This window comes from Saccoglossus kowalevskii, chromosome 14, assembly GCF_978046115.1.
Source record: "Saccoglossus kowalevskii chromosome 14, keSacKowa6.1, whole genome shotgun sequence".
Lineage (NCBI taxonomy): Eukaryota > Metazoa > Hemichordata > Enteropneusta > Harrimaniidae > Saccoglossus > Saccoglossus kowalevskii.
In genome coordinates, this window is record NC_140654.1 from 940,353 (window position 1) to 954,744 (window position 14,392).

At 33.7% G+C, this 14,392-nt stretch overlaps 1 protein-coding gene across 1 annotated transcript in view; it reads left to right on the forward strand.

The window, feature by feature from the left end:
• Positions 1-541: 541 nt before the first annotated feature.
• The window catches only part of LOC102804319 (proton-coupled zinc antiporter SLC30A2-like), a 238,541-nt gene continuing 224,690 nt past the window's right edge, over positions 542-14,392 (forward strand). Inside the window, exon 1 of the mRNA XM_085507759.1 lies at positions 542-609. Coding sequence (XP_085363885.1) covers positions 590-609 — 20 coding nt within the window. The 5' untranslated portion in view covers positions 542-589. The remainder of the gene's footprint in view (positions 610-14,392) is intronic.

Genomic DNA, 14,392 nt, shown 5'->3' on the forward strand with positions numbered 1-14,392 from the left:
TGACATTGCTATAAATATGATATCATTCATTGCCACATGCATAACAGATATATCTCCATAAACATATCATGAGATACAGGTTGTTACTTTGTTGTTACTTTCCACGTCACACACCAAAACTACTCCTATTGTTGGCTTTATAACAGCATTATTTATATGCTTATGGGCTTTAAATGTGCATTGTAAAATGCTTTTTTCAATTAATGCAGTCCCGGTGCAATATATCTGACATGCCTTTACCAATTATGTTAATTAAACTTCACACATACATCTACTATTTTACAACGGGCACTTTGTCATATAATGACATTATCAAAGGTTGTCTCATATATGAACGCTGAAATAAATCGTTGTGGTCGCATATATCAATAGAAACATATCGTAACGTTCGTGATTGTAAACGGGGCTATATTCGTTTGACCCAAAGTTTAAATACCCATATAGATATCAGATCATACTAAATTCGTGATTCTCAGATTGTTACTGGTATACTGGTTTTTCTGCGTGTTGTGTTTATTGTGAAACCCGGTGAGTGTGAACGTTGCACTACAAACTCTATTTCCATGTGGATTTGTTACAACGCACTGTCATGGAGCTCAACATAAACAGGTAATTTGGATGACATATATTGAACAACTCAATTCCGTTCATCAATATTCATATTAATACACTCCCATTGTTTGTGACCTTTCATTTTTTTTTCCAGATTTTTAGCTTCCGTGTGTGTAAAGTGAACAGGGAGGCGTATCTGAGTGTGGTGTGCCTGTGTGTATGTCTGTGATTTTGAACAAATTCATCACATAGGTACATTGGGATAATATAAATTTCTAGCAGATTTTGATTATATTGTGTTCATATGTACCGATGAGTAAACAAATACAAATACTGACTATTTACTGATGTGTCACCTTAGTTTGTTAAAACCCATTAGAGACATTCACTATAAAAGCAAAACAAAACTATAAATTGACATTGACAGAGACAAAGAGAGACGATAATGCATTTGGAAAAAAACATGTATCAATCAAAGAGAGTTTAGAAAGAACTCCCGTGTGATGAGAGTATTTATTGAAACATATTAAAAATAATAAGCTTTCCAAACAAAAACTTGGCAACTAATCATTGTCGGCTATTTGAGATGTACATTTTATTTTATTTAAGTCTAATTTATTCCAGAACACCTCCACCACAAGTTGATTTAAATCTGATTTTTTGAGATACCAGAAATTGGCTAATAATAATAATTAGATAATCAATATGCATGTTTTCCATATACAAACTAATCACATCTGTGGATTAGCCCAGAGTATCTATGAACCAAATTTCAATGAAATGTAATGATTATCACATTGTGCAATTAGTATGCTCGAATTTCAATTCAAAACTAATGCACTGTTCTAAGGCACTTGTATATCAAGTCTTATTGAAATGCAATAATTAGTTTTTGAAAAAAAGGGTAATTATGCAAAATAAGCAAATATTATAGATTTCAACCCCAAACTAATTAGGTATTTGTATTGTTCCAGGGCACATATGTAACACTTTTCATTATAAAGTGATGATTATTTTTTAAAAATCGGTGGAAAGCCAAAAAGTAAGTTATTATGCAAATTAGGTAATTGTAATCGATGTATAGTAAACGTAAACCAATCAGTGGCATTGTATTAGTGTACTTACGTGTCAAGACTAATTGGTATGCAAATCAGGCAATTAATATGTACATATTTTAATGTAAACTTATAAGATCTGCACATTGTCACATACCATCAATATACAACGATTCATTGAAATCTAATGGGAACTTGAGTAATCGATGGAAATTATGCAAATTAGGTGATTAATTTACACATTTTAAAACCAAAGCTTAACATGTTTGTGTTTTGTTCTTGAGCATCTATGTACCAAGTTTCATTGAAAACTGATGATTAGTACTTGAGATATCAGTGGAAAAGCCGAAAGTTGTCTAATCATTTTGCCAATTTAGTGATAAATAAGCACAAATTTCTATTCAAAACTAATAAACCAGCTGCTTCAGAAAATACAAATTAACCAGTTCTTCTATGTTTAGAAATGTTAGCGTCTTGTTTGATTTTTTTCTTTTTCTGTATTGTTAGTCTTGTTAGTATTTTTTATGTTTTCAGTATTAATTTATTGTAATTTTCATCAAAATCTCAAGTATGGGGTACGGTAAGCAATATAGATTCACAGGGACAAGTGACAAGCTGCTCGCCGGGTACATTTCGAGCGCCCTAGGCATGAACATTTGTTGAATAATCTGGATATTGTTATTTTAATTAACATTTTTATTTATAACGTGCGGTTTGTATACGGTTACTAAAAAGATTTTGTTTCAGTATTCGCGGTTTGTACCAGCAATTCTTGCCTTGTTCCTGTTGCAAACTGGAGTTTGGCTAATTTTAACAGCACGAACAAACAAACAGGTATAGTGAAACCACACCTCATTCATTAAATATATACAAATCTACCCATATGATACCCATATATATATACTAAATATATATATATAGTATATTGATATACTATATATATTTAGTATATATATTTAGTATATATATATATATAGTGATTGTATATTGAGGGTTGGGTATTCCCGCCTGGTTAATACGAGAAAAGTTAACGTTTAGATTGTCAGATTTCTTACGTCAATGTAAACACACTCGCCGAACACGGTATAAACACGGTATGTTATTGTTTGACTGATACTGTAAATCACAATATAACTCATTATTCACTGGCAAACTCATGAACTTAAAATTTAGTGAATATAGGGATAAGAAATGTGAGTGAAAAGTTACATTATTTTGTACTCAAATACACAGTTTGGTCGTCTGTCCGGGAGATCATAATTTCATCTCAATTTACAACTCAGCATTTTGCTCAGACTGTTCATGGAATCCAATTTCTATTTAAATTCAATAGAATTCAATTAAACTAATTATAATCCTCCGTTAAATAAACAACATTTATACTATATTCCGACCATTGGTAGCACACTATGAGTTTAATCGCATTGTAAATTGACGTGTTATTGATAATTTTGCAATTAAAGAAGAAAAACGGCGACTCCCTTTGGCGATGGGCTAGCAACGATTCAGTTATAGACTCCCGTGTGTGAAGCACACACAGTCTTTGCAGTTAGTGTGTGTGTATGTGTGTATGTGTGTCCGTCTGTTCCACTGATATCCCAAGAACCATACATTGATTTTTGATGAAACTTGGTGCATAGATGCTCTGGGCCAATGCGCTGATTTGATTAGATTTTGGTAAAAATCCATGCATATTAATTACCTAACTTGCATGATAATTAGCTGATTTTTAGCTGTTCCATGACTGTTCCACCGATATCTAAAGAACCACTCATTGGATTTTGATTAAACTTAGCACATAGATGTTCCAAACTAATGCGCAGATTTGATTAGTTTTGGGTAAAAATCTGTGCAATAGTAATTACCTAATTTGCATAATGATTAATCATTTCAATGTAACTTGATACATAGATATCATAGGACACTGCACAGACCTGATATTTTTTTGGGTAATATCTGTAGATATTAATTACCTAATTTGCATAATTAAATAAATTTCAGCTTTTGGTATTTCAAGTAATAATCATCACATTTCAATGAAACTTGGTACATAGATGTCATAGGACACTGCACAGACCTGATAGTTTTTAGGGTGATATGAGTACATATTAATTACCTAATTTGCATAATTAATTAATTTTCAGTTTTTGATATTTCAAGTAGTAATCATCACATTTCAATGAAATTTGGTACATAGATGTCATAGGACACTGCACAGACCTGATAGTTTTTAGGGTAATATCAGTACATATTAATTACCTAATTTGCATAATTAATTAATTTTCAGCTTTTGATATTTCAAGTAGTAATCATCACATTTCAATGACACTTGATACATAGATCTTCTAGGACTATGCAGAGACCTGATTAGTTTTAATTGGATATTAATTACCTAATTTGCATAATGTTCCACTGATATATAAGGAACCACAAATTGGATTTTAATGAAACTTTTAAAGAGAACTATGCAGAGACCCAATTAGTTTTTGGTAAATGTTTATGCTTATTAATCACCTAATTAACATAATTAATTTACACTGATATCTCAATTACTGATCATCACATTTGAATAAAATGTGGTACATAAATGCTCAAGGACAATAGACAGGCCATGGGTTAAAATTTGTTCATATTAATTCTCTAGTTAGTATAATAATTCATATTTTTTTTGTTCTGTTCTCTTCATATTAGTTACCTGATTTACATAATTAGTTTTCAGCTTTTCCATCAATATCTCATGTACAAGTAATGCGTCTTCAATACTCTCAGCACACGGGAGTTCCTTCTAAGCTTTCTTTGATTTTTGGTTGTTAGTAAATTTGAAATTAAAAAAAAACGTTATCTCACAAAAATGAAAGTTTGATATATATATATATCAGTTCTTTTTATTAAGATAATGGAAATTCTTTGGTCAGAGCGCCCTCTAGTATTTGTGGAGAATCATTCCTCAGCTCCTGAGAGCGAGGTTATTTGTAGATATGTTGGCGATCGACGCTGTGTCTGCGGAAGTACGATGGGAGATTGCATGATGGGAGTGAAAATGCTTTTGATCAGTAAAATAATTTTAGAAAAGTGAAAACTAATGTGACTGTGAAATAAAGGTTGGTTTTAGATATTAAATATCATGACATTTGGATGTAATAATGAAAGGAAATTGAACTGGTATGAAAGGGCAGTACATGTAGCCGGAACACAAGGTCAGAATCCAGGGTCAAAATACGTCACAATACATGCATCAAGGCGGTTGCAAAGTGTCAACAACTATGAATGAGGTAAAAGACTTTGTTTGCAGTTTGCGTGAATGGCCGGGGAGAAAAATTCATGCAAATTCTGTGCTTCAGTAACAGTATTTGCTTCTTTTTTTCGCTAGAAGTATTCGCCATGACTCCAGACTTCTCATTTGGGTTCTGTCACCAAACTGTACGTTTTGACGACTCGTATGCACTTCTGGGACTTGTAATAATTTTCTGGAAACTGCATAGCAAATCACATTTTCCTTATTAATTGTTCATAGTTTTTATTTTCAATTTTCATAATTATTTACAGTAATAACATATTTTTCCGATTGTGTGCATGACAGCTTTGCCCATACACAATAAGACAGGATGATATGTACGGATATGTGTGAGTATGTTTCATGGATTAATAGGTCACTCCTTTGCTTCAATTCCAACTACATCTCTGGGAATATCACTTGCTGTTTATCATCCATATTTTGATATCTCACAATGTGTCGATTGCGTATCTGGAAATTCTAACTACTAGTTCGCAGAATTTGACCAGCCTTGCTTTTACCAGTCATTTAAGTCAACTCCCATATTGTCCTTCACAGTGAAGGTTAATGCAGATATATTGTAAATTACACAGAGGTAACATTAAATATACATTTCCCTTCACATTCCCCTATATTACATAACAATCTTTGAGCTGAGGCAGTTATGGTTCTACAACCATCACTAGTTCTCTTGTGTTCATTTGGAATGCTCTGATTGAATGGAAGTTCAAGCCTAGCAAGGTGTGATAGAATTGGCCTGTTATGTAGATTCAAATAAGCATGAACCACTAATTTGACAGGAAGTGATACTTATAATGCAGCAAGCTGTTAGAGTGTACCTCTGTGGTAGAGTTTTTCTTTTTCCCTGCCAAATGCATTTATTGGTCCACTGAAAAATCAAAATAATGTTCCCTGTAACTTAGACTCTTATTGATCAAGGCATTTTAAAAATCATGGGTGTTAACTCCCCTCAAGTTATGACCTGTTGTCCCCTACACAATAATGGTTGCATCTAATATTAAAATAAAGATGGCGGAGTATATCGTTGATTCATCTCGTTCTACTCTGGATTACTTGGAGTCAATAATGATCCAAGAAAGTTAGTATTTATATGCCTGTGTGTTTTTTTGTTTGTTTTTTCACTGTCTTTGACTTTCCCAGTATGTTTGTTGCTGTTGATTACAATTCAGTTCTCTGCCAGGCTTCAGTCAATGTTTTTCTTACTACCTACCCAGCTCCTCGTCGGGCACTATGTAGCTGGTGTGGTATATTTATCACATACAGTAGGGCAATTGTCACATTTAGTACTCCAAGAAAATATTCTCTGTCCATGTGTATTTATATAAATAGATGCGGTTTCTTTGGCTTGAATAACATTCACTGGCTTCGTACATACAGGTATACTGGTTTACCACAGTCACTTGGGGGCTGAAAATCAATAAATACTATTTTTTTTTTAAAAAATCATCCGCTATACGTATATAAATAAACAAGTTGTGAAACACGGCACCTAGTAAATCGACACCCTGTCGGTTTCAAATGTCGATTTCTTACCTTAAAATGCGAAACAAAAAGTGCAGAGGGGGTCAGGTGTTATGTTAATAACCATTGTTCATAATCGCTAACTTGGTTTTATTCAAAACTGCACAAATCCCGCGTTTTCTGATGATATCCGACGATTTCATGAAGGGGGATTCGCATAGAGTTCTGGGTAAATCAAGGAAATACTCGCTGTTACGGCACGCCTGATTGGCTGAAAATGAGTATGCGCACTTGATTTACCCAGAACTCTGTGCGAATCCCCCTTGATTCTGGCTGCTGGCCATTTTCGATCATGAAATTGTCGGATATCACCGAAAACATTTTGAGCAATTTTGAGCAATAGTACTAGAGTGAAATTTAAACGTGCCTCTGCATTCTCCATGAATTTCGTAACTTGCTATGATCATGGTAAAGAGAAAACCTATGCTTACTTTCAACAGTGAGCTGGAGTCTGATCGAAAACGTGTCTCAAAAAATACCTTTACATCATTTTTCCCGATTATTTTTTCAGCTCGTAACGATAGAATCAGTCAATTTAGAACTAACATGTATGCTATCGGAAAGCATTTTGGCACAATATTACTGAAAAAGCGAGTTTTTCATTGCTCATGAATATTAATTTATGCAAATGAGACGATTAATTCAACCAATCGTGTCATGCAACTCACCCCCCGGTTGGAGGCGTGGCCTGTTCAGCATTTGTCAACAACCAATCACAAGACTGGTTACGAACCAGTTGAGCAAGGCTAACCGAGTCGTGACCTCAATGTGGTTCGTAACCAGTCTTGTGATTGGTTGTTGACAAATGCTGAACAGGCCACGCCTCCAACTGTGCCATGCGTTCGGGTAAACCGTTAGGAATTCCTAAATGGAGTAAATTTGTGTAGTTTTCTTGATTTATTTAGCAGATATCGGTAAAATGTAGGTAGGGCTTTGGCGAAATTTGAAGAAGCAACTAATATTCTTCAACCTGGTATTTTTTTTATATTTTATTTTTCATTCTTTTCGTCTGTTTTTTCGAGTTTAAAAAATGTGAGCTGGCTGGAGCCTTCATCCCTTGTCTATTTTTTACACTGGATACCAGCCGATACCCCCACCCCCGCTCATAGAGACTGCGTATTACAGTTGATTATAGTTCCTGGGCTCCCTGTGTTTCTAGTTGAAATTTAGCCAATCTTATTACCCAAGACAGTTGAGTTGGAAATTTGCCACATGTCACAACACTCATTTCCAAGTGCCATAGCTTGAAACAAGTAGTCAAATCTGATATTGGCTGGAGCTTTTAGTTTATATGGACATGGTAAATGGCAAACTAGATGGTCAGAAAGTAATAAAAATAATCACAGGTTTACTCCACCCACCCCACTATGAAGTAAAAGGCTGTTTATAAGGCCATTTATGATGGTTTCATGTTTCTTATGGAAAACAATTTTAATTATAAATTTCTATATGCTCCCGTACCCAACCGTGGGGATCCATCATACTAAACAACAGGTGTCACTATTACTAAGAAAAATGTACTTTTTTTTCAATAAAATTACTGATATATATATAACATAATATATATATATATACATGTATATATATATATAATTGCTGATGAAATAGATGGAAATGGCACATATTGCGAAATGTCTGCCTCCAGTAGAGGCCTAATTTGCATGAACCAAGAAGGTCGTAATGTGTGTAGGGGGACGTGAAGGTTATTCATTTACGGACTATTTCATGAGTTAAGAAACCCGCAACTTTGAGCAGCACAAACTCAACTGGCGTTAACCAAGAATAGCTAAATAGTCTGTTTAAGGGGGGTCACGCTTTATGGTATGAATGATAAAACCACTGAACATATATACTGTAGAATACTTTATTTTCGCTTGGAATTTATTTTCGCTATTTTCGCTGAAGGGATGATTACGTGAAAATAAAATCCAGCGAATATACTTTTTTTCCTATATTTAACATTAAACTCATCAAAAATCTGTGAAAATAAATTGCATACAAAACGCTCAAAAAGCCTTTTCAGCGAAAATTAATTCCAGCGAAAATAAAGTATTCCACAGTACTGTAAAATATTAAAACAAGCAGCCTATCGGCTGAGATAGCTCCGCTGTTAGAAATGCACATTTCAGTTAAAGAACTGAAGACATCATCAGAAAATGAACAATATGTATAGTATCAAAGCAATCGGACTTACAGTTTTTAACAAGAAGTCGAAAATATCACTTTTTACCAAATATGACAAAAATATTCACCAAAATTATAGAATCCAAGATATCATCACGAAATGAACAAATCTGAGAAAGGTCTACATGTAGTATCTAAATATGTAATATCAAAGCAATTGAACTATTGGTTTTTAACAAGAAGTCGAAAATATCACTTTTTACCAAAAATTACAAAAATATTCACGAAAATTAGAGAATTGAAGACATCATCACAAAATGAACAAATCTGAGAGAGGTCCACATGTAGTACCTATATATGTAATATCAAAGCAATCGGACTTGTGGTTTTTAACAAGAAGTCGAAAATATCACTTTTTACCAAAAATTACAAAAATATTCACCAAAATTAGAGAATTGAAGATATCATCACAAAATGAACAAATCTGAGAGAGGTCCACATGTAGTACCTATATATGTAGTATCAAAGCAATTGGACTTGCGGTTTTTAACAAGAAGTCGAAAATATCACTTTTTACCAAAAATGATAAAAATATTCACCAAAATTAGAGAATTAAAGATATCATTACAAAATGAACAATTCTGAGAGAGGTCCACATGTAGTACCTATATATGTAATATCAAAGCAATTGCACTTGCGGTTTTTAACAAGAAGTCGAAAATATCACTTTTTACCAAAAATGACAAAAATATTCACCAAAATTAGAGAATTAAAGATATCATTACAAAATGAACAAATCTGAGAGAGGTCCACATGTAGTACCTATATATGTAATATCAAAGCAATTGCACTTGCGGTTTTTAACAAGAAGTCGAAAATATCACTTTTTACCAAAAATGACAAAAATATTCACCAAAATTAGAGAATTAAAGATATCATTACAAAATGAACAAATCTGAGAGAGGTACACATGTAGTACCTATATATGTAATATCAAAGCAATTGCACTTGCGGTTTTTAACAAGAAGTCGAAAATATCACTTTTTACCAAAAATGACAAAAATATTCACCAAAATTAGAGAATTGAAGATATCAACATGAAATGAACAAACCTAAGAGAGGTCTACCCAAGGTACATATACACCAAGTATCAAAGCATTCAGGCTTGTAGTTTTCAAGAAGAAGTCGAAAAAGTAAAACATTGACACGGACGACGACGATGGACGACGACGGACAATCACTCATATGATAAGCTCCGCTCGACAAAGTCGACAGCGGAGCTAAAAATATTTCGTTTACAATTGGTATTAAAGCCCGTCAAGCGCTAAGCTTCGCAGATACTCAGACATTTCACTCCTATGACAATGGTCGTTTCGTTCAAACTATTTTATTAGTTTTCCCACAGAGCACATTTATGCTTGGTGCATTTGTAAGCTTAATTAATGTGTATTGCTCAAGAACACTCAAAACATAAAAAAAAAACATAGCAGCCACTTGGTGTTTTGTTTTTAGATGATGATAATACATAGTGCATTTGCTTTTCTGTAATTATGCATATTAATGCGCTCATTCAAACAATGAATTATAGCAATGGTGTCATTGTCCGAATACGGAAGCTTTAGGTATTTATTTTTTGGCAAATATTGGTGGCTGAGACTAAATTTGTTAATTAATTTCTATTCTTTTGTCATTGTGGAAATGTTTTTTGTTTTCACTTTTCAAAAATCTTGAAGGCTGCTAATTTTTCAAATTGATAACCTCATATATGATATTGCCTATTAGCTGATGGCAAAATAGTACCTGAAAATAAAAATATCTGGAGCTCAACAACCTGAGAGATGATCACATCATGCTGCTACAACTAACAACAATGTGTAATGTTTGGTCCCTCATTGTGTTAACAGCTGGAAAGTAATGATTGAACCACCATGCACTATCAGAGCATTGCACTGTCAGGTTTATTATTTATATCATTATCTTCACTTAATATGTTTTAACTGGTATTAGTGAGCATATAGTTGGAATAATTCAGATGTCTATCATCTTCCAAAGGAGAGTTCATCAATCACTACACCATTCTCAGTTATATTCTTGTTCTATCTATTTCAACTATTGAAAAAAAATCATGAAAACATGTTTGCGGTTCACCTCTCCAGGTCACTGTGTTGGTTTCAGCCATAATTCATCTCTCCAGGTGGCAGTAGCTGAAATACTAACATTTTCAATAGTTTGCATATATATTGTTTTTACCCAAACTTGAGTGATGAAGTAATTGAGATGACGTTGTGCTATATATTTCAATCAGTAGTGTTTTCTTGTACAAGTAGTATATACCAGTCTTTTTCTGACCTATTTTGCAAATTGCTTTTAACCCTTCAGCTGTATCTATATATAGTATTGCTTAGTAATTAATCTTTTGGTATATAATCTGACTCCCACTAATCTGTGATGATGGGAATAAAGTTCAATATTGTACACTGCTTAAATTTTGAAAGACAAATTTCCTAAATTTGGAGTGTCAGTTGCAATCGCAAAACTTTGCAGCGTAGAAAATTTCTCTGTTTTTTTACAAGGGTTGTAGTGACTTGTGTAGTGATCTAGTTTACATATGAATGGCATTCTCACCTGAATATATGCATAAATTACGAGCCTATATAAGTAACTGAATAAACTTGAACTGATGTTCATTTGATATTCAGCCAACTGTGTGTACATATCTTTTCTTTATGCTTTGCCACCATGTGCCCGCTCCACTACAATAGTACACTGGCGACGAGGATTCCAACCCGATGGACCCGTGAGTCAATCTAAAGATTCATGTTGTTTGACAATGCTATTGTAATCGAAGTCTGAACTTTATTTTGATATTTAATGTGAAGTTGAACTTGTAGCTATCATGGCTGCTCAGACTGGTTTCGTTTTTTCACAAATTGGTCCCTTTGACGTGCACGGTGATTCTGGTACATTAGCTCCACGATGGAAACGTTGGCTAGCCCGTTTTGAAAATGGCCTGGTTGTATGGCCTGGGATATTACAGATGCGGAGCGTAAAAAAGCTATGCCTTTAAACAGAGGTGGCGATGACTTGTTCGAAATTTATGGAAACTTTAACAATGCCTACTGAAGAACAGTATGACAACACTTACAAGAAAATTGTTAAAGCTTTTGAAGATTATTTCTTGCCGTAAAAGAATCCAGAGTACGAAATTTTCCAATTTAGATGCACTGTACAACATGATGGAGAAACCATTGACAATTTTGTTACCCGTCTTCGGGTAAATTGTGGCTATGATGACCAAGCAGTGATAGACAATGAGATAAAACATCAAATTATACGAGGGAAGAACGGGGAAGTTCTTGAACATGCACTTTTGGAAGAAATGACCCTAGAGAAAATCATTACTTTCGCTCGAAGTTTAGTGTCAGAAAGAGAAGCGCAGTATTATCCCTGTACCTCTATTGATATTAGCCATTTGTATCAATCTGATATATTACCAGTGTTATCCCTGTACATCTGTTGATATTAGCCATTTGTATCAATCTGATATATTACCAGTGTAATCCCTGTACCTCTGTTGATATTAGCCATTTGTATCAATCTGATATATTACCAGTGTTATCCCTGTACATCTGTTGATATTAGCCATTTGTATCAATCTGATATATTACCAGTATTATCTCTGTACCTCTGTTGATATTAGCCATTTGTATCAATCTGATATATTACCAGTATTATCTCTGTACCTCTATTGATATAAGCCATTTGTATCAATCTGATATATTACCAGTGTTATCCCTGTACATCTGTTGATATTAGCCATTTGTATCAATCTGATATATTACCAGTATTATCCCTGTACATCTGTTGATATTAGCCATTTGTATCAATCTGATATATTACCAGTGTAATCCCTGTACCTCTGTTGATATTAGCCATTTGTATCAATCTGATATATTACCAGTGTTATCTCTGTACCTCTGTTGATATTAGCCATTTGTATCAATCTGATATATTACCAGTATTATCCCTGTACATCTGTTGATATTAGCCATTTGTATCAATCTGATATATTACCAGTGTTATCCCTGTACATCTGTTGATATAAGCCATTTGTATCAATCTGATATATTACCAGTGTAATCTCTGTACCTCTGTACCTCTGTTGATATTAGCCATTTGTATCAATCTGATATATTACCAGTGTAATCCCTGTACATCTGTTGATATTAGCCATTTGTATCAATCTGATATATTACCAGTGTTATCCCTGTACATCTGTTGATATAAGCCATTTGTATCAATCTGATATATTACCAGTGTTATCCCTGTACATCTGCTGATATTAGCCATTTGTATCAATCTGATGACTTACCAGTGTTATCCCTGTATCTCAGTTGATATTAGCCATTTGTATCAATCTGATATGTTACCAGTGTTATCTCTGTTGATATAAGCCATTTGTATCAATCTGATATATTACCAGTGTTATCCCTGTACCTCTGTTGATATTAGGCATTTGTATCAATCTGATATATTACCAGTATTATCCCTGTATCTCTGTTGATATTAGCCATTTGTATCAATCTGATATATTACCAGTGTTATCCCTGTACCTCTGTTGATATTAGGCATTTGTATCAATCTGATATATTACCAGTATTATCCCTGTATCTCTGTTGATATTAGCCATTTGTATCAATCTGATATATTACCAGTGTTATCCCTGTACATCTGTTGATATTAGCCATTTGTATCAATCTGATATATTACCAGTGTTATCCCTGTACATCTGTTGATATTAGCCATTTGTATCAATCTGATATATTACCAGTGTTATCCCTGTACATCTGTTGATATTAGCCATTTGTATCAATCTGATATATTACCAGTGTTATCCCTGTACCTCTGTTGATATAAGCCATTTGTATCAATCTGATATATTACCAGTGTTATCCCTGTACATCTGTTGATATTAGCCATTTGTATCAATCTGATATATTACCAGTGTTATCCCTGTACATCTGTTGATATAAGCCATTTGTATCAATCTGATATATTACCAGTGTAATCCCTGTACATCTGTTGATATTAGCCATTTGTATCAATCTGATATATTACCAGTGTTATCCCTGTACATCTGTTGATATAAGCCATTTGTATCAATCTGATATATTACCAGTGTTATCCCTGTACATCTGCTGATATTAGCCATTTGTATCAATCTGATGACTTACCAGTGTTATCCCTGTATCTCAGTTGATATTAGCCATTTGTATCAATCTGATATGTTACCAGTGTTATCTCTGTTGATATAAGCCATTTGTATCAATCTGATATATTACCAGTGTTATCCCTGTACCTCTGTTGATATTAGGCATTTGTATCAATCTGATATATTACCAGTATTATCCCTGTATCTCTGTTGATATTAGCCATTTGTATCAATCTGATATATTACCAGTGTTATCCCTGTACATCTGTTGATATTAGCCATTTGTATCAATCTGATATATTACCAGTGTTATCCCTGTACATCTGTTGATATTAGCCATTTGTATCAATCTGATATATTACCAGTATTATCCCTGTACAGCTGTTGATATAAGCCATTTGTATCAATCTGATATATTACCAGTGTTATCCCTGTACTTCTGTTGATATTAGCCATTTGTATCAATCTGATATATTACCAGTATTATCCCTGTACCTCTGTTGATATTAGCCATTTGTATCAATCTGATATATTACCAGTGTTATCCTTGTATCTCTGTTGATATTAGCCATTTGTATCAATCTGATATATTACCAGTGTTATCTCTGTACCTCTGTTGATATTAGCCATTTG